Source organism: Pleurodeles waltl, chromosome 2_1 (assembly GCF_031143425.1).
Source record: "Pleurodeles waltl isolate 20211129_DDA chromosome 2_1, aPleWal1.hap1.20221129, whole genome shotgun sequence".
Classification (NCBI taxonomy): domain Eukaryota; kingdom Metazoa; phylum Chordata; class Amphibia; order Caudata; family Salamandridae; genus Pleurodeles; species Pleurodeles waltl.
Window position 1 is genome coordinate 603,065,663 of NC_090438.1, and position 21,044 is coordinate 603,086,706.

Consider the following 21,044-nt stretch of genomic DNA (forward strand, 5'->3'; position numbering starts at 1 on the left):
AAGGTATATATCTGCAATTTCAGCATTTCTTAGGCTACCTGATCAGCCCTCACTCTTTAAATCTCCTATTGTGAGTAGATACCTAAAGGGGCTCACCCGTTTAGTTCCTCCCACTTGATTTATCATTCCTCAGTTGAACCTTAATCTTGTACTTACTTACATGATGTGCATCCACTTTGAGCCAATGCATAATTGTCCCTTGCGGCTCCTCACCTTCAAAACTGTCTTTCTGGTCGCTATCACTTCTGCTTGCAGGGTGAGGGAGCTTCAGGCCCTTTCCTCAAAACCTCCATACTTGTCTGTGCACCCTGACAAAATCGTGTTGCTCACTAGGGCTTCCTTCCCAAGGTGGTTACACCCTTTCATGTAGGCCAGTCCATCACTCTGCCTACTTTCTAAGCACCCCCATATCCTTCCCATGAGGAGGAGAGACTCCACTGTATGGACCCAAAAAGAGCGTTGGCGTTCTACCTCAATCGTACTAAACATTTCCAGGTGGACGATCAACTCTTCGTTGGGTATGTGGGTGCGAAAAAAGGGAAGGCAGTGCAAAAGCTTACCATCTCTCGATGGGTGCTTCTTTGCATCAAAATGTGCTACGCTTTGGCCAAAAAGCAAACTCCTGAAGGCTTGCATGCTCATTCAACCAGAGCAACTGCTGCTTCCACTGAGTTAGCAACCAGAGTTCCTGTTCTGGATATCTGCCAGGCAGCTACGTGGGCGTCCCTGCACACGTTTGCTAAGCACTACTGCCTGGACAGTCAGGTCCGTTGGGTGGCTATTTTGGTCGTTCTGTCCTGCAGGACTTCCTAGTATGAACTTGGTTCGCAGCCCACCACCGAGGATGGCATTGCTTGGGTATCTATTCTAAGGTAAGGAATCTACAAAAAGAAGTCTCTATCAGATTTACAAGTTACTTACCTTCGGTAATGAAATATCTCGTAGAGACATATTCTAGTTGCAGATTCCTTCCCGCCCACCCATCCTCCCCGCTTGCGAACTGATTTCTAGGGACATGGATTCCCCCTTTCAGGTCCTTAGCTCTGGCGCACCAATCTCAGTGTTCTTAGCGGCTCTGCGCTTTGGCGTGGAAAGTCTTTAAAGGAAACTGACGTCACTGCGCAAGGGTGGCATCTATATACTGCTCCCAAAGTCATCACAGTGACCACGACACCAACAACGCCCGCTGAGTTGACCAACGCCACCTACCGACGCGCAAGGGTATTGCTCGAAGAAAAATCTCCGGATCCAGTCTGACGCCTGGGGGAAATTCTAAGGTAAGGAATCTGCAACTAGAATATGTCTCTACCAGATATTTTGTTACCAAGGGTAAGTAACTTGTACTTTTTTACCAAAAATCATTGAATATTGACATAAACTATCAAAATAGTCTACCTATGTTTCTTCAGTAACCTTCAGAAACCAAGCAAATTCGCTATAATTTGGGTGCTCAGAGAGATATTAATTTCTTTTACAACAGCTGTACCATATCTTAAGCTTTAGGAAAATTGATTCTAGAAGGCCATTCTAATAGGTCTGCTGACCATTGTGACGGCCGAGACCTATTGGATTTGCTAATGCTTTTTATCTAGTGTGCAGCACTTTCATCACCTGTGGGTTTGCATTTAGCTTTGATGCTCAATATAGTTCCATCGTCCAGTCGCTCCCCTCTCGTTCCCGCCTGGATAAATGTGGCTATTTGAAGTGTGTTTTAAATTCGTAGACGACGCTAGTCCAGTGAACTACGACTGGAAACAAGCTCGTCCCAGAGTGGGAGCTAAAAATAGCTGTCCCTTTGTGAAAGAAAAGCGAATACAAGAAGAGACACCGTGGTCATATTCACAGCTTGGCAACTGTCAGCAAGGAGTAATGATTCCCGTGTTTAGTTTTTAATGCGAAGCAATTTCAGGATGATAATAGGCCATTGGCCTTGCTGAGATGAGTCTGCTGGCCGGTAGCCTGGCCCCAGTCATTTGATGTTGCGCTGCTGAGCGATGATGCCACTCGGCTGTGAAGCAGCAGAAATGATGAAACCAAGACCAAGTTCTCTTTTTTTCTTTCTTCATCGAAAACCGCAAAGAAGAATGTTGCATCTAGCCTCGTTTTACAATTGCACAGTGGGAGAAGATATGTCCACGGTGATGTTCCGTTTGTCTGCCTAGTGACGTTTGTTTCTCTGAATTACGTGTTCCTAAGCCGGCATCTTAATGTTTGTCTCACGTGAGCAGACCAGTGAAGAAGGCAGTTAAAAACCAAAAGATCGCCAAACTTTTTTGAGAATTACAACGATGAAATTCTTGAGGGGTTGGCTAACTTTCGAAAAATCAAAGCTGTAGCCAAAACCCGCTTCAAAAGTACATGTAGTAAATTAAGTATTGCCATCAAACTCGTATGTGCATGGGGAGCTTCAACCTCAGTGATATATTTTAACTGCAGAGCACAACACTGATAAAGGAAGAAACGCTAAAGAAAACCAAAGTGACGATAACCATTTAATGTTTGGGTTTGTCGTCAAACACCGATTCACGCCTGTGGCAAAATAACACTGGAAAATGTACACCAGCTGCACGCTATGTGAATCAGTCTTCTTCCATGGTAAGGAGCTCAGCCTTTCTGCAGCAGATTCTACCCTGTCTTGCTTCTATGTAGGAAAACAGCTGGAATGAGTCATGTGTCGCCGACTTTAGATGCTTGTCAAGGTTTATAAATTGCGTCTTAAAACTAGTGGTCAAATCAATGCCGAACGTCCTGAGAATGGTGGTGTTGTGCTGATATCAATAGACGTTTCAGCTGCATTCAATACCCTTGACGATACTATGATGATAAAGAGACGAAACTACCTGGGCATCCAAGGTGGCTCCTTGGAATACATTGAGATTGCCCTTAAAGAATAGGCAACGGCCCTCCGCCTTTTCAGAGTCAGAGAAGGAGCGCATCTATATATGCCTATTGGCTACATACAGATCGGTGTGGCGTAAGTGGCTACCCCACTGAAACCAAGATTTTACTGTAATGTGGTATATGTACCAGGCCCACAGCATTCTGGTCTGCAGAACCTGGTGCCCTCTTAAAGCCGACATAAAACGTAAGTACTGAGGTTAACATAAACTCCGAATCATCTCTGTGACTACGGATAAAAAATGTGGTTAAAGGTGACTAAACATGTTTCTGAGTTCTAAAGAAATCCTGCATTTTTTGAAGCCGACACCAGTAATACTCAGACATTGCCTTAATACCCTCATGATTTGGTTACACCTTCTGTGTTGATCTTACCACTACACTGTATCTCTTGAAAAATATTTCTAAAACAGAGTGGTTAAGGTTCTCTGCAGTTTGAGATTGCCTAATCGCATGTCCCCAGGTTTACATGCCTTTCACTCATTACCTGCGCAACACTTCAAGTTTAATCCACGTTACTGATACTGGTTGTCTCTTATTTGCAAGAGGCCACCCTGGTAGTGAGCGCTGTGCACTAGAAAACACCCCATAACATCAAATGGGATAGCATAACATAGCCTAACACCAATGCATACAACCCCTTGTGAAGTATCTCACACGTCACATCAGTTTGTAAGGTCCAAATCTGTTCTCACTAGTTTCCGTACTGTGGTACTCTGCTGCACATCACTGACACACAAGTACGAGATTTCTCAAGATGCTTCAGAAGCTATCTGAGAGGCAGAGTTATTTTCAGGCGCAGCTTTAAAGCACATTACTCAGTATCTTTCCAACCTGCTTGTCTTCGTTAACCCCAAGTTAAGTGTAGCACTGGCCAGCTCAGTGGTTCTGCAGACTGCCTGTCGCCATTGGTGGCTGAAGCCCAAGAAGTAACTTATTTCTGATTATTCCCCTTAACAAAGAAATGAGACCTGGTTCTCGCAAATATTCCCCCTTCCGATATCACTACATACAGCATCCTGCACTTAATGAAAACTGACGTCAGTGTTGATTTAACAACATTCATTTGTCAGGCTGAGCTGGGACTCATGAAGTACAAGCGTTAGTAAAAACTGTTTTTTTAAAGGCTTTTAAATGCAAAAGCTGCGTCTGCAGAAAGGCTAGCTGGACTTATAGCGGCACTTGGACTTTCTTACGACAGCACTGGAGTGCATCATCAGAATGGCCACAGTGGAGACCTTCCTAGAGCACATCATCATAATTGGCCGCAGTGGAGGCCTCCCAGAGCACATCATCATAATGGGCCACAATAAAGGCCTCCCTAGAGCACATCATCATAATGTGCCACAATAAAGGCCTCCCTAGAGCACATCATCATAATGGGCTACAGTAGAGCCCTTCTTGGAACGCATCATTAGAATGGGCTACATTGGAGGCCTTCCATGAGCAAATCAATAGAATGGGCCACAGTGGAGGCCTCCCAGAGCCCATTATCACAATGCACCACAGTGGAGGCCTTCTTAGAGCGCATCATTAAAATGGGCTACAGTGGAGGCCTTTTTAGAACACATCAATAGAATGGGCCACAATGAAGGCCTCCCAGAGCACATTATCAGAATGGGCCACAGTGGAGGCTTCCTTAGAGCACATTATCAGAATGGGCCACAGTGGAGGCTTCCTTAGAGCACATCATCAGAATTGGCCACAGTGGAGACATCCATGTCACCGTCGTGCAGCCTTAATGAATCCAAAAAGTCTGCTTTGGAAAAAAAAATGTTGTGCGAATGAGAGACCTAAGAAAAAGCATATGATCTCTCCTTCCCTTTTCCATGTATTTTAACAATTACACCATATATTCATACAGTGTTTCATGCCCACTTCTCTCAAACTTCGCATCAGGCTGCCGTTGACAAAAGTAGAAGCAACATGGAGTCAGTTACTGGACGAGTGCTACCTTCAGTTTAAAACCTTCTGCTTCTCATTCTTTTTTCATTCTTTACTTTTTTCTGTAATCTTTAAGTTTTCATCTTTGGCTCTTTTTTCCTTTCTTTTAACTTACTTGCATTTGATGGAACATTAACAACATGCCATACATACATAGGAAATTATTGAAAATGCAATATGAATGGAGATGTTCTGGTATCTGAAATGGTAGGTTTTGTGACTGGTGCTTGGTGAGAATAGGAGAAAGGAATGCCCCTTTGTGCAGTACAGTACATGAATAAAGAATAATGCCCAAGGCCTTGATCTGCACTTTGAGTTGGTTGCAAAGCGAAAATAGAACAGAAAAGTATTTGCGCTGCGTTTTTACTTTAAATCAGTGGTTCCCAAACTGTGGTCGGGGACACCTGGGGTCCCCGAACCCTCCTCTGGGGATCCATGACAACTTAGAAAGTTATATAATATTAACAGATTAGGCCCCCATCTTTCAGTAATGACTCAGTTGGGAGTCCCCGGATTCCAATAAAGATTCAGTGGGTGTCCCCGGGCTTGAATAATGATAAAGTGGGGGTCCACAGAAATCAAAAGGTTGGGAACCACTTCCTTAGAACGTTTACAAGATTCGCATAATTGAGATTGACTCCTGTGTTTTGCTTAGGTGATTTCCTCAAGCTTCTCCCGGGAAGATATTCCTTTGACAAAACACTTTGGTAGATGTGACACTGTGCACAAAGATGGGCGCAAAGGCTGTATTTTGAAGATCTTTTGAAAGATTTTGCTCAATTTACTCTGTTACTGTACTAATTGACTATCGTATTTTTTTTTCAAAATCAAATAATTTTAAAACTCGGAAAAGTATTAATAGAGGGCAAAAACAACTTTATACCGTGCATGAAATGTTTTTCACAATGCGCCCTGTACTATGCTTTTAGTGTTTGTCTACGTCTACAAATGTCTCATTATCAGTTCAGCTGGAGAAACTTATGGGACATAGGAAATATTCCTGAGATATGCATAAATTATATTTATACATCACCTGCAAATCCTGTGGCACGCGAAAAAGGCCAGTAGTGTCGGTCCACAATTTTTGGTGTCTACTAGTCTTGCCATGATTTGAGTTGACTGTCCATACGTAATGTAAGGATCATATCCGCAAGTCTGGAGGTCAGTGGGGTGCTTCCTGAGATGGATTCCTCAGCCAGTTAATCATGAAAGTAGCAATGAAGGGCCACCAAACAATTTCCTCATGGGAACAACATACATGATTTACTGCACAATTGTTGAGCCACACCCTGAAGCACTGATTTTTTCACAAATTTCTGTTAATGAAACATTTAGAATTTGTTTTTTTTTTAAAAAAGTTATATTTTTACTTGATGAAAAAAAAATTCAGAGAAGAGGATCATGCAAACCTTCCTAGACAAGCTTGACCAGTTCAGGTCACTCACTGATCGGCACAATATTGGGTGGTATTAAAATATTTTCCAGGGATTCATTGTATCTTATGAGGCACATTATTACTATCCTTCACCGGAGCTTTCTTAAGTCAGCGACAAACACCAGAAATCCTGAAACATTTAGTGAAGCTACTAATCCAATATTCATGGCTTGAACAAATGACAAGTATTTGGTAGAAATACTAACCAATGTAGATAATTGTCAGTTAAGACCTATACAATTTTGTGACAGAGCAGGAAGAAGCCTCACTAGGCGTAATCTTTTTGTTGATTACCAGTTCTTCATTTCTTTCAGGGTGCAGAGTATTGTGGCTTCTTGTGGGACACAACTGCTGGTATAGAGCTGAAGGACGGCAACCTGGAGGACATCCTACCGACGAATGGCAACGGGAAGCACATGTTTCCACAGCACTATCTTGCACATTTCAAGGTAACCATCTTGTGCCCTTCTAGGTTAGGTTGGGTATTGGGTTTTCTTGCTAGATAGCTAAAAATCCAGTGTTCCTAATATCAATATTGAAATTAATATTTTCAAAATGTAATGTCATGATGTATTCTTTCCACCTAGTTTTTAGCGCCCTTTGTTTGGAGCAAACATATTGTTTTGAACAAACACAAGAGAATTACCTGTAAAGAGATGTGTTGCAGTTGAAATATGAGTTAACTTTATAATTCTGAACATAAAGACTATTCTTAAAAACAATGGTATTTTCGGCAGCGTAATGCACCCACACGTCACGTAAACAACTTTCAGAGATGACCTGTTGCTAAATGTTTGAATCATTGAATCTTTGCGAAGTACTGCTTCCAGCATAACCCTACTCCAGCTCATTAAGTTATGCCAAAAGTGACCCATGGCAGGAATCCTCACAGTCCCTCTGTCAAATGCAGTGCCTTTTTAGTCATCCCTTATGGGTTATCAGGCTTCTAGGCGAAGGTAGATCACCATCGTGTTTGACACAGCAGTGGGAATCCCTGGGCAGGGTAAGGGATACTGTTTCTAGCCAGTCCCAGGAGATGAGTGTATTTCCTCCTTAAGTCTAGCAATAGCTTCCTCCATTTGCCTTTAAATTCCAGTGCAAACATGATGGTGGCAGTAGTGTGGCGATAATAAAGTAGAGATGGAAAAGGGAATTGGTGCTGTGATGAAAGCAAACGTTCGCTCTCCTTCTGATCCTTCTCAAGGTCAAGTGTTGCAAGTTGTGGGAGGAAATGTCTATTGCGTCCTCCGGCCAATGCATTAATATACATAAATGCTGCCCTTTAAGGAATGAATAGCATAAATAAATGACACTGCATGTTTTACTTCCCTAATTATGTTTTTAATGGCACTCTCCTCTCTCTAGATTGGAACAAATGAAATTACAATGGTGAACATTCACCTCCCATCTGCCACCTTGGACAATGAAGTAAAGAGTCACAGTGACAACCACAGATTAGCAACATTTGTACAGACACTGCCAGAGGCACTAAAGGGTACGTACTTATTCTTGAATGAGAAGCACACAAACCTGCATGGGACTGCTTGAGGATTTCCAGTTTAAGACAACCTTGAAGGTAATATTTAGGCACCCAGCAGCACAAACTCTTTGGCCCTTATTCACAACATATATTTTCTGTGGGTAAGTGAGGCGAATACGTCACTAAGGTATGGTCTACTACTGATTTTCTTTAGGTGAGTCAGGCATGTGGAACAAAGCTTTGTGAATTAGGCCCATTGCATGTACTATATTTCTTCTCCGGTGAAAATAATGTGGGGATCTATACTTTTGAATGTTCTGTTTTTCCACTGAACACATTAATAAGTGGGGATAAAGATACCTATAGGATTCGTTTTTAAGTCACATGGACTGGTATTTTTCTTTTTTTTGGTAGTCTTTTCCTTTCTTTTTCCTCAATTTGTTTTTTAGATCGAGCCTACGCAGTGCGCATCCGCTGTCTGCAAGACATACTGTATTCAGTCTATGGGCTGTAATCACACCCACTATTGTCATTCATTCTGTTCTGCTAAATGCCTCCTTTTTGTTGGTGCATTTTTCTAAATGCTCCTCCTTTGTGTTCTTAGTTCCCTCTCAGGCAATTTCATTAAGAGAACATTTTTGTTGGCCATCACACAACGTTCACACTTCCTCCTGTTACAGCATGCGATGACCCCTTCCTCCATCCTCTCCTATATGCATTGCAGCCTTAGTGTTCTTTTGGTTGTCCGTAGCAATATGTTCACACCACACCAGTAAAAACACTGTGTTTAGAAAGCCACTAAAGGTTTCGCGTCTCATTTATCCTTGTGCCTCTGCTCGGGCATACTTAATTGATGTTTTCCAAACCACTTTTCCCTCCACTGCTCATCCACTTTCAGTCTTCCTCATTCTAAAGTCCCAGTGGTAAATCCTCATTCTTAATCCTATAGGCAGTGCTTCTACCTGCTCCTCTGGTCCTAGTGGTAATTCCTCATTCTAAGTCCTCTAGACAGTGCTGCTAGCTGCTTCTCTGGTCCCAGTGGTAATTCCTTATTCTTAGTACTGCAGACAATGCTGCAGCTGCTTCTCTGTTCCCAGTAGTAATTCCAAATTCTACGTCCTCTAGACAGTGCTGCAGCTGCTTCTCTGGTCCCAGTGGTAATTCCTCATTCTTCATCCTATAGACAAAGCTGCAGGCGTTTCCCTGGCCCTAGTAGTAATTCTTCATTCTAATTCCTCTAGACAGTGCTGCAGCTGCTTCTCAGGCCCAAGTGGTAATTTCTCAATCTTGTTCCTGTAGATAACGCTGCAGATGCTTCTCTTGTTCCATGGATAATTCCTCATTCTAAGTGCTGTATATAGTGCGGCAGCTGCTTCTCTGATGCCAGTTGTACTTCATTAGTCTTAGTCCTCTAGGAGGTGCTGCTAGCTGCTTATCTGATCCCATCAGCAAATCCTCATTCTAGACGCTGCAGGCTGCTTCTCTGGTCATGTCGGTAATTCCTCATCCAAATACCTAAGGCAATGCTGCTAGCTGCTTTTCTCGTCCAAGTGGTAATTCTGCATTCTAAGGGCCAGATGTATCAAAGCTTTTTGCATTCGCAAATGGTGCGAGCGGCCGTTTGCGAATGCAAAAATGCCTTTCAGTATGTATGAAAGGCATTCGCTATGCAATTTTAAGGAATCGCTAAAATAGCGATTCCTTAAAATTGCGACCCCCGTTTAGAGAATCGCAAATTGCGATTCTCTAAATAAGAACTCGCAAATAAGGAATCCTTATTTGCGATTTCTTAAGCACATGTATCAAGCTTTTCCTTAATGCAAATTGGGAATTAAGGAATCGCAATTACCACCAAATACAATTTGGTGGTAACCATGTGCAAATTTTAAAAATGCATTACAAATGCATTTTTAAAATTGACATGTAACGCACACATGCCCCTTTGGCATGTGTGCACCTTACATGTCCTAAAGCAATTTTTGGGGGTGCAGCAGAGGGGGCCTTAGGCCCCCAGCACCCTGGGGTTTGCATTTCCAAAATTGCGAATTCCAGTTAGGAATTCATAATTTGGGAAATGCAAAATGTTTGCAAATATGGGCCTACAGGCACATATGTGTGAATGGGGTCAGAATTGCTATTTGCGATTCGGTAATAGCATTTGCGATTTTTTAAGAAATCGCTATTACCGAATTGCAAATATGATACATACCATTTTGCGACTCTGAAATAGCGATTTCTTAAAAATCGCTATTTGAGATTCGCAAAATGGATTCTTGATACATCTGGCCTCAAGTCCTCTAGACTGCTGCTAGCTGCTTCTCTGGTTCTAGTGGTAGTTCCTCATTCTTAGTCCTTTAGACAATGCTGCGGCTGCTTCTATGGTCCCAGTGGTAATTCCTCATTGTAATTTCAGTAGACAGTGCTGCAGCTGCTTCTCTGGTCCCATTGGTAAATCTTCATTCTTATTCCTATAGGCAGTGCTGCTTGCTGCTTCTCTGCTCCTGTCGATAATTCCTTATTCTAAGTACTCTAAACAACACTGCAAGCTGCCTCTCTGGTCCCGTTGGTACTTCATCATTCTAAGTCCTTAAGGCAGTGCTGCTAGCTGCTTCTCTGGTCCCAGTGGTAATTCCTCATTCTAATGCCTCTAGGCAGTGCTGCAGCCTCTTCTCTGATCCCCGTGGTAATTCATCAGTTTTAGTCCTCTGCGAAGTGCTGCTAACTGCTTATCTGATCCCGTCAGCAAATCCTCATTCTAGACGCTGCAAGCTGCTTTTCTGGTACTGTTGGTAATTCCTCATCCAAATACTCTAAGCAGTGCTGCTAGCTGCTTCTCTCGTTTCAGTGGTAATTCCTCATTCTAAATCTTCTAGACTGCTGCTAGCTGCTTCTCTGGTCCCAGTGGTAATTCCTCATTCTTAGTCCTGTAGACAATGATGCAGCCGCTTCTCTGGTCCCAGTGGTAATTCCTCATTCTAAGTCCTCTAGACAGTGCTGCAGCTGCTTCGCTGGTCCTAGTCGTAATTCCTCATTCATAGTCCTGTAGACAGTACAACAGCTGCTTCTCTTGTCACTGTGGTAATTCCTCATTCTAAGTGCTCTAAGTGCTGCATCTGCTTCTCTGGTCCCGTTGGTAATTCATCAGTCTTAGGCTGCTACGAAATGCTGCTAGCTGCTTCTCTGGTCCAGTCAGTAATTCCTCATTCTACGTCCTCTAGACAATGCTGCAAGCTGCTTCTCTGGTTTCGTTGATAATTCCTCATTCTAAGTCCTCTAGGCAGTGCTGCTTCTCTGGTCCTGGTGGTAATTCATCATTCTTAGTCCTTTAGACACTGCTGCTGCTGCTTCTCTGGTCCCAGTGGTAATTTCTCATTGTAAGTCCTGTAGACAGTGCTGCAGCTGCTTCTCTGGTCCCAGTGGTAAATCCTCATTCTTAATCCTATAGGCATTGCTGCTTGCTGCTTCTCTGCTCCTGTCGATAATTCCTTATTTTAAGTACTCTAAAACAATGCTGCAAGCTGTCTCTCTGGTCCAGTTGGTAATTCATCATTCTAAGTCTTTTAGGCAGTGCTGCTAGCTGCTTCTCTGGTCCCAGTGGTAATTCCTCATTCATAGTCATGTAGACAATGCTGCAGCTGCTTCTTTTGTTCCACGGATAATTCCTCATTCTGAGTGTTCTAGACAGTGCTGCAGCTGCTTCTCTGATCCCTGTGGTAATTCATCTGTCTTAGTCCTCTAGGAAGTGCTGCTAACTGCTTATCTGATCCCGTCAGCAAATCATCATTCTAGACGCTGCAAGCTTGCTTCTCTGGTACTGTTGGTAGTTCCTCATCCGAATACTCTAGGCAGTGCTGCTAGCTGCTTCTCTGGTCCCAGTGGTAATTCCTCATTCTTAGTCCTGTAGACAATGTTGCAGCCACTTCTCTGGTCCCAGTGGTAATTCCTCATTCTAAGTCCACTAGACAGTGCTGCAGCTGCTTCTCTGGTCCCAGTGGTAATTCCTCATTCATAGTCCTCTAGACAATGCTGCAGCTGCTTCTCTTGACCCTGTGGTAATTCCTCATTCTAAGTGCTCTAAGTGCTGCATCTGCTTCTCTGGTCCCATTGGAAATTCATCAGTCTTAGTCTTCTACGAAATGCTGCTAGCTGTTTTCTGGTCCCGTCAGTAATTCCTCATTCTACGTCCTCTAGACAATGCTGCAAGCTGATTCTCTGGTTTCGTTGGTAATTCCTCAATCTAAGTCCTCTAGGCAGTGCTGCTTCTCTGGACCAAGTGGTAATTCCTTATTCTTAGTCTTGTAGACAATGCTGCCCGCTTATCTGGTCCCAGTGGTAATTCTTCACTCTTTCTCTTCTAGAAAGTGCTGCAAGCTGCTCCTCTGGCCCTGTCTGTAATTACTCATTCTAAGTCCTCTGGGCAGTGCTGCTAGCTGCTTCTCTGGTCCCAGTGGTAATTTCTCATTCTTAGTCCTGTAGACAATGCTTCTCTGGGCCCAGTGGTAATTTTTCATTCTAAGTCCTCGACACAGTGCTACAGCTGCTTATTTGGTCCCAGTGGTAATTCCTCATTCTTAGTCTTCTAGGACATGATGCTAGATGCTTTACTGGTCGCAATGGTAATTCCTTATTTGAAGTCCTCTAGCCAATGCTGCAAGCTGCTTCTCTGGTCTGATTGTTTATTCCTCATTCTAAGTACTCTGAGCAGTGCTGCTAGCTGCTTCTCTGGTCCGCAGTAACAATTCCTCATTATAAGTTCTCTAAACAGTGCTTCTAGCTGCTTCTCTGGTCCAGTGGTAACTCCTCATTCTTAGTCTCCTAGACAGTGCTGCAGCTGCTTCTCTTTTCCCATCGGTAACTTCTCCATTCTAAGTCCTCTAGGCAGTGCTGCAACTGTGTCTCTGTTCCAAATGGTAATTCCCATTGTTAGTCCTCTAGACAGTGCTGCATCTGAGTCTCTGTTCCAAATGGTAATTCCCATTGTTAGTCCTCTAGACAGTGCTGCATCTGAGTCTCTGTTCATACATCCACTAAACTCCAAATCAAAACACTTCGATAAAATAAAATGCAATTTACAACGCCAATAGCTCTAACTCTCACAAATGCGAGACCTATTGTATTGCAAATGCTTGTCTTTTCTTGTTTCTGCTTTCCTACTTACATATTGTTTCTATTTTCTTTTCTTTATTTAATCTATTTTTCGACTTTTTCCTTCTGCTTCTCATTCTGTCTTTTTGATTACTTTTTTTGTCTGATATTTAAGTTTTCATCTTTTTTCCTTTAAATTAAATTGCTTGCATTTGTTGGAACGGTAGCACCATGCACAGCAAATTATTGCACCATCAGCATGAAGAATGGAGTTTTACTGGTTTGTGAAATGGTACAATGGTTACAATTAAGTGTCTCTTGGAGTACATTTAAACGTGTAGTTTATTCAGTTTATTGTTGAGTCATTTTAATCCATACAACAAAAGCAAAAAAATCCTTGGAATGGAACTTATCATGTATTGAAAAAGTGTTAGATTCCCAAGGCAGTGGATTAAAACATATTAAACGTCTTTCCGCATGCACTTAGTTATAATATCCACAAATGTAGATACTCTCCATGTGTTCATCATGAGATTATCTCCGCTTAGTGCAAATGATACAACTGTAAAACAAATCCAAATATTAAACTAAACCCTCTAAACTGAGGCTTCTACTTCTTTTATGTTCAGATTGAAAATGAGGGCATGTACAAATAAAATTAAGAAGTGTTCTTACACATTGAGCAGAATTGACAACTTTCAGTTGAAGTACCAAACATAGTCCATCGAAACCTGAAATTAAAAATTGGTGCCAAGATGGGCGCAAAAACATCATCCTCATGTCCTACTTATTTGGAGAAATGACATATAGGGATGATAAACCCGAGACATAAGTATCGACAATATATTGTGCCCCTTCCCTTGCCTTAAACACTCTCATGTCTTTCTTACGAGACAGGCAGTAGTAGCTGTGTTTGCCTTCCTTTTGTCAGGCCATGTTTTTCACAGTGAAGTGTCTCTCATCACATTGAGCAGCTTTGCTACTGGTATGAGGATTTATATAGCATGATCCTAGCTGGGAAGCAACTGTATGCTATATACTGCAATTAGGAAAACATAAGGACCCGTCAGGGAGGTGGTGTGGAATCTTTTTAAGAACAAAGAGAATAATAGAATACTATACGGGGATTACAGGTCAGGGACAAGTGAATCTTCTTGATGGCCAATCAGGTGTTTTTTAAAGAGGTAGGTCTTCAGTTCTTTTATGAACTGTCCAGATGTTTGCCTCATGTGTGGAAGGACGTTATTGTAAGGATTGGCTCCTGTTTTTCTCTATTTTTAGGCATGGCTTGACATCACAGCTATCTGCAAGATCAATTTTTACAGGTTCCTTTAAAATCTACAGATGTGCTTTCGCTCTAACCTCATGCTATTGGCTGTTTAGTATATCATTCTTTGTCATAAGGAGTGCTTGCATTACAATACACAAGGGGCTATTTTGCAACTTGAAGTTGCGCTGAATCCCCAAGCTTTCAATTATTTATCTTTTACATATATATTAGTCAGAAAGCAATCTTTTTATTTATTTTACTAATACTTATTCATTTTGTATGAAAGAGTATCCACCAGAAATAGCGATACTGAGGGTAAGTAACTTGTTCAATTTTGTTGAAGGCAATGAGAAACCATGACTGTAAAAGCCCTTTAGTTATTTGAGTGGGAAAAAATTACCTTGGGTCCCCTTTCTTTGGCACTTACTTGCCTTTTGCTGCTGATTTGGTCATCAATTTGTCATTTTTAGGTTTGGTGCTAGCCAAGGGCTTTTGATTTTAGTAAAATAATACATTTAATATACATAATTATGGGGCCTTCCAGCCAGCTCTCTTCATCCATTGTTCTGTTGTGCCATTCACATTTCTTTTTGCCCACCACCTTAATACACATGGTCGTGGGTCAGCCCACTTCAGCCATTGGCTAAATTCAATATGAGTGAGATAATTCTGCTCTTTCACAAAGAGCACACCCACACAGAATTAGTTCCTTTCACTGTTTCAACCCAGAAAATATGTGTGCTTTTCCCCATTTTTTTTTTTATATTGCCAAGGCCCAGCAGCTATCGCAATAATGCTTTATGAACGCCATGACAAAACAAAACAATGAGTGATAAAACCAAAACGCTTCTAGTCAGCAACAGATCAATTAGCTTTGCCATTGTTTGTCTCCTTAAGTCTTCCGTAGCTGGGTGCCCGTCAGCACCACACGTAGGCCCCCCACATAAGTGTACGTGGGAGTAAGGCACACATGATGTCACAAAATACTCATCCCTCAAGTCTCTCCAGTAATTCTGTGTATTGTTGCAATGACATAGTCAGATCCTGGTGGAGGATGGGTCTTCTTGCCTGTCCGCACACACACATACACTAACTCCATTCAGTCTGTTGTGGGTGGCTCTGAGGTGCATTTCAAGTGCGTGTGATCCACTGTATTAATAATTCGCTCACCAACCCAACATTTGTTGGCATAGTTTGAATCCTTATAAGACCGTGTTTTGTTATGATGTTGTTGTTTTCCAACATCAGATGCCACGCATGCTGTATAGTATGCAGTCACCTGTCGAATAAGCAGTGGTGTGGACAGGCTCCTCACCCAGCACTCTTCCGCCTACTTACTACTCGCCAGTATGGAATAATGCAGCTCTTTTGAGATATTTTCTCATTCGGAATATTTGTCTGCAGTGCGGTGTGCGCGTGCCTCCTCGCGCTTGAGCTTGACGTCATTTCGGGTTTTCGCGTAGATTTCTGTTTATTCTCGGTTTAGCTACATTTGTTATTGACGCTTGTTTTTATAAACCATGTCAATTTTTCGCTTACCTGCTTTAGGAAATAGAGCTCCCTTGGATAAACGCGAACAAGCTAAGCTGAAAATAAGCCGCTAACTTATTCAGCGTGTGTTTATACAGATGACTAAGAAGGAAAAGCTTTAAATAAAGCGTGTTTGTGCTGAAAATCTTTAATGCAAGTGAGTGTTTACAGGCAGCGTGGATCAGACAGGTTAGTGACTCAGCCTGGCACCTATCCTGTTGACACAGCCAGGGATGTCATTTTTTTAGAAGACTCGAGATTCCGGTTGTACAGCCATTTCCTTCACTATCGGCTGGAAGCAAATGTATTATCAAGGGCACTAGAAATATGCAGCAGCAGAGCACAAATTATGTGGCAGGGTTGACTAAATTATGTAAAAAAAAAAAAAAAAAAAATATGCAGCAGTCATGCATCACCTATATCCATTCAAAATAACTCTGCAGAGCACAGTGATACATTTTACCTTCGTCATATACGTTTTACTAGGAGGCAGATTAGGATTCACGACATGAGGCCCTAAAAAAGGATGCAAAATGTTACTAATGCTTCCAGGTTTCAGACTGAGGTCTGAGCGCTTTATAAATAACTAACTACAGCTTTGAGAACACTCTCTGTGGTGCAACCATGCTTTAGTTTAATAGTGGAACAAAATCGATCATGAGAAAGTCAGATTAATTCAATCCACCCCGGTTGAACTGCATTGAAGTGTTAAGCTTTTTGATTCCTGCACAAGACAAAAGCATTTTTCCTGGTGGGAATATTTATTTACATGATCTTTTCAAATGCATGCTTACTACAGGCAAGAGCTGAAGGTGACCATTTAACTTAAGTCATGTGCCTGAGCTGAAAGCAGCAATTGTAATAACCTCTCATTCTGAATAGTTTCCCTAGTCCTCCTAAAACAAATCCCACTGTCCTAATTTCTGGCTGCTTGAATAATCCCCGATTTCCATCTGCACTAATCTTGAATATGTGTATTCGTGTGCATGCATTGCATATTTGAATTACAGAAAGCTGATTTCACCCTAACAAAATAGCACCAAAAACACGAATGACAGCGACTCACGTTCCAGCCATTTTCATTGTTCCTGCACTCCTTTGCTATTATTTTGCCAATGAGTAAATATACAGTGTGGTGTAATGGCATAATTTTGTGGAAATTCATGTAATACAAAATTCACAAAATTATGCAGATGACACCAGCGTAATTGAAACTTCACCTCGACCTAATCTTATTCTCCCATGAAACCACATCTGGTAGTTGACACGTCAGATGCTGAGCTTCTTGTCCAAGTATGCTAAGAACCTCTAAAAAGCCTTTGACTAAGCCTGAAATTCATGTCAGGACAAATATGTGGACGTAATGGGCCAGAGACCAAGTCCTCTAATTTTTCATTAAACCACACATGTCAAAAGGCATCATAGATATTTTCCTTTTACCTGGGACATACCCATTGCAATATGCCAGTATTAACGTCATAATTAAGATATGTCCCAACTTGAGCAAGTCAGCATTATTGGACACATAGGGCCGTATTGCGATTTCGGTGGATGGAAAAGCCTGTCTGCCGAAATCCCGTGGGGGGAGGTTGCCGCCATTGTGGCGGCCTCCCCGCTGGGCCCATTACGAGTTTCCTGCTGGGTCAGTGGGCGGAAACCTCTGTTTCTGCCTGCTGGCCCAGCGGGAAACAGCCTACAGCATTGTGTCTGGTTTGTAATCAAGCCTGCGGCAATGCTGTAGTGTTCAGGGTGCACCAGCACCCTCGTAATGTTCACGGAACATTGCGATGGTGCTGGCTAGGGGGCCCCTGCATTGCCCATGCCAAGTGCATGGGCAGTGCAGGGGCCCCACTTGGGTCCCCTGCACCCGTTCTCTGCCAGCCTTTTCATGGCGGTGTTACCGCCATGAAATCACTGGCGGAGAACAAAGTTCTAATCCTCAGGGCAGCGCTGCAAGCAGCGCTGCCTTGCAGATTAGGACCACCCAGACTGCCAGAACGACTAATCCTGACGGTGCTGGCGGTCTGACCGCGGTGCAGTGGGGCTAGGACTGCCACTGCGAACCTGGCAGTCATAAGACTGCCAGGTTTGTAATGAGGCCCATAATCTTTGACCTAGGGATGATAGTGTTATTGGTTCTAGCTCACATTATTGCCCACTGTGTGATAATGGCTCCTCGCTAAAGGGTCATGTTAAAAATGAAGATACCATGTGGCACATCATAGTGCTTGAGTTTGCAGGTTTTATGTTGTTACTCAGAGAAACCCATCCTCGTTTTTCGGTTAGGCATGGAGCCAGCTTTAACAAACTCACATGCCTCATGTAATGAACAAAGGTGATAAAAGGGACTTTTTTGCCTTCTTTTCCTGCTCCTGTTGGGCGAAGCTTCAGTTTTCAATTGCAGAGCATTCTTGCTCTCAGCTTAACTTTGCTGTAAACAAGACTGTAAATCAGGCTGTTATCTTGGTCACATTTGCTCTTCCTCCACTCTCTGGCCCAAGTATGCCTCCCTGGGTCCCTGGTTGTGGTAGGGAGGAGGCCCTCTTGTTTATTTAAATACTTTTTAAGGGCAAGCACAAAGCGATCCATCCCCTGCTGTAATCTCTCTTTGGGCTTCTAACCACACCCATGTCACGTCAGTCACTTTCATTGGTTCGTGGGCTTGCCTTTTAAAATCCGCTTGCTTACATTTGTGAAAGGCATGCATACGTCATGCCTTTTCCGGTGTTTAGCCCACCTACACAGCACCAGTAAGCTACTGAAAATATACAAGGCTCAATGTTCTCAGCATGGTTTCCGGACTACTTTATCTTTTTATTTTCCAGGCAGCGCGATTGTGCTGGGTTTTACATTGCGTGATCGTGCTGCGTTCGTTTTCTTTTAATTTGTGTGGCAAGAAAAGTCAGGTTAGGAGTTTACAGCGCTAATAGTTCCAACTTACGCCCATGCGAGACCCGTTGCATTGCAAATGCTTATTTCACTTTGGAGGCTTTACATGAGTACCAGCTGCATTACACAAAGTCATTTTCATTTTCTGTAGGCACTGGGAGAATAAGTGACATTGAGCCAATGCTGTGAGTCATACCAGGGTCCTCGGGTCCAAAGTAGGCAGCTTTAGTCCTTGTTTGTCTTTGAAGTAGACACACTCATTGTGTTTGCTGTGCGAGGGGAACTGAGGCTGAGGCAAGCTGAAAAAGAAGGAACCGCATCGTTTCACAAGAGGGTGAATCGGAAGAAACCGCTGAGCTCGAAACGAAGGGAATATCAGCCTTGAAACAAACTAACAACTAATGTTTGTCCATAATTCATGAAAGGGAAGTGTCAATTTAGACTCCCAAGTGTGCAAAATCCTTAATTGTGACACAAGAAGGGGTCCCCCTTTTTTGTAATTGAAATTGTTCATTTCGCTGGCTAGGCAGGAAGGGCCCAATATTTCATATTGAAAGTTCTTCCAGTTGCACATCTGACAGATGAAGCTTTCACGGACGTCTGTGTAAAACGAGAAGGTGTGATGGGAGGTAAAATACTCTGTGGCAAGGGTGCCAGCCAGTTTTAGATCACATGACATATGCAGTCGTTCCAGTGTTTGTGAAACATATGTGCTTTACCACTGACCATGTGCAAACTTTTCACACAGCATATCTTAGTAAGAAGTGGCATTTTCAGAAGTTTATTTGAGGGTACTTTATGTCTCCCCCCTACCCTTTCTTCCACTTTCATACCGCGCCACGTTCACTAAAGACGAATGTTTATACAGTTCTGCTATATCATGAGTACGTGTTAACGACGCTCTATGTCGTTTATAATTACATGTAATGAGTCAGTTTCCAATTTAAGTTTGGATTAATCGTGATACATTATTTTGTGCTTTTTGACTTGCTCTTGATGAACTGCTAAAAATATATTGCAATTAATAAGAGAAATAGGATAGTCATTCAGATTCCAAGAGAGAGAGAGAGGAGCATTAATGAGTCCTCGTGTGTTGTGCATTCTATGCTGGTACCTTCCTTTCTGTGATGTGTATGTCGGATATGAGCAGCAATAAGTTACATTAAAGCATCTTCCATTGATTCGTTTTTTTTAATCTACTGCCACCTGCTGGCGGAACTGCAGAATAGTCTGCGCAACAGTATTTCATTATGGGCTTAACTTTTAACCTGTACCCGGAAGGAAAACGCTATATAAATATCACTACAATGTATGTACAATCTATTCGTTGTCTCTGAATGTAAACCAGTTAATAGTTTTGGCAGTAGGCAAACCTACATTTACAAATATAATAATTTGCACACTATGTAATAATGGACTGATAAATACAAATTAGGGAACACCGATATTGCTTAAGAAACCGTGCAGTCTGAAAAATTAGCATTTATATTTTGAACTCGCGATGTTTAATCAGGGATGACAAACGTGGCAATTATTTTGAAACATAGAAAATGTGACGTCTTTTTCTGGCAGCGCACTCCAGTGGCTTACTCACTGCATGGGTGCTCTCACTAGCCCTTATATTGGACTGTGCTGTTGGAACTGGGAGGTGCTAATGGTCTGGTTAGTCAGTGGCTTTGACTCCAAACCAAAACACAAGAGTAAAGAAGATTGTCATTTACAACGCCATAGCCCTAACTCTCGCAAATGCGAGACCTATTGCATTGCAAACGCTTATTTAAAAATGTCGTAGGCACTATTATGTGTTTAAACTATGTCTTGAGATTACTGTAATTTAGAGCCAATAATACCTATCTACTAGCCTAGGAGGATGCACTCATAATTTTGTATTACAATTACATATGTTGGATTAAGCATCTCAGACGCTATCTGGTATCCATTAGGTGACCAGTCATCAATTCAAGCTTCACCTGGACAAAACAGAGTTTCTTCTGCTCTCCTAAGCCAAATGTCACACAATCTTCTAAGCTTGTCCCTTCAACTAGACTCACTGACTATACTGTTCTTTCTCTATTCCTGCACCTAATGTCTATGAAATTCATATTAAACTTCAGATGGTAACTGGAAATATGAGTCAAAACAAATAGAAAATTATCTATTCTGTTTGTGGTGATGCATCAGCAGCAACTTTCCTCAAATACCCATCAACAGTAGTGTAGTTTCGATTGGTGCACAAAAATCTATGTGGCTTCCCTAGTAGTATTTTCACCTCATTTCGGTCGCTATCTCACTGAAGGAAGTTCCACCAAATATTCCCATCCTCAGAGGACACCATTGTTTAGCTTTGAAAGTGAAAACTTGTTTTAGAGTGTGCCTCAGCTACAAAGCTGTTCACAAACGATCTTGTTGAGATGAATTGTAATTAAACTTCACTTTCCCATTGTGTCACTGCTGCAGAAAATGTCTACTAGACGTATATGTTCTTGTTTTGCTTATCCATTTTGGAACTGGTC

The 21,044-nt window shown here is 42.2% G+C and overlaps 1 protein-coding gene across 1 annotated transcript in view; it reads left to right on the forward strand.

Annotated features, from left to right (window-relative positions):
• The window catches only part of EEPD1 (endonuclease/exonuclease/phosphatase family domain containing 1), a 244,682-nt gene that overhangs the window by 213,642 nt on the left and 9,996 nt on the right, over positions 1-21,044 (forward strand). The window contains exons 4-5 of the mRNA XM_069215531.1: positions 6,592-6,726; positions 7,643-7,772. Coding sequence (XP_069071632.1) covers positions 6,592-6,726; positions 7,643-7,772 — 265 coding nt within the window. The remainder of the gene's footprint in view (positions 1-6,591; positions 6,727-7,642; positions 7,773-21,044) is intronic.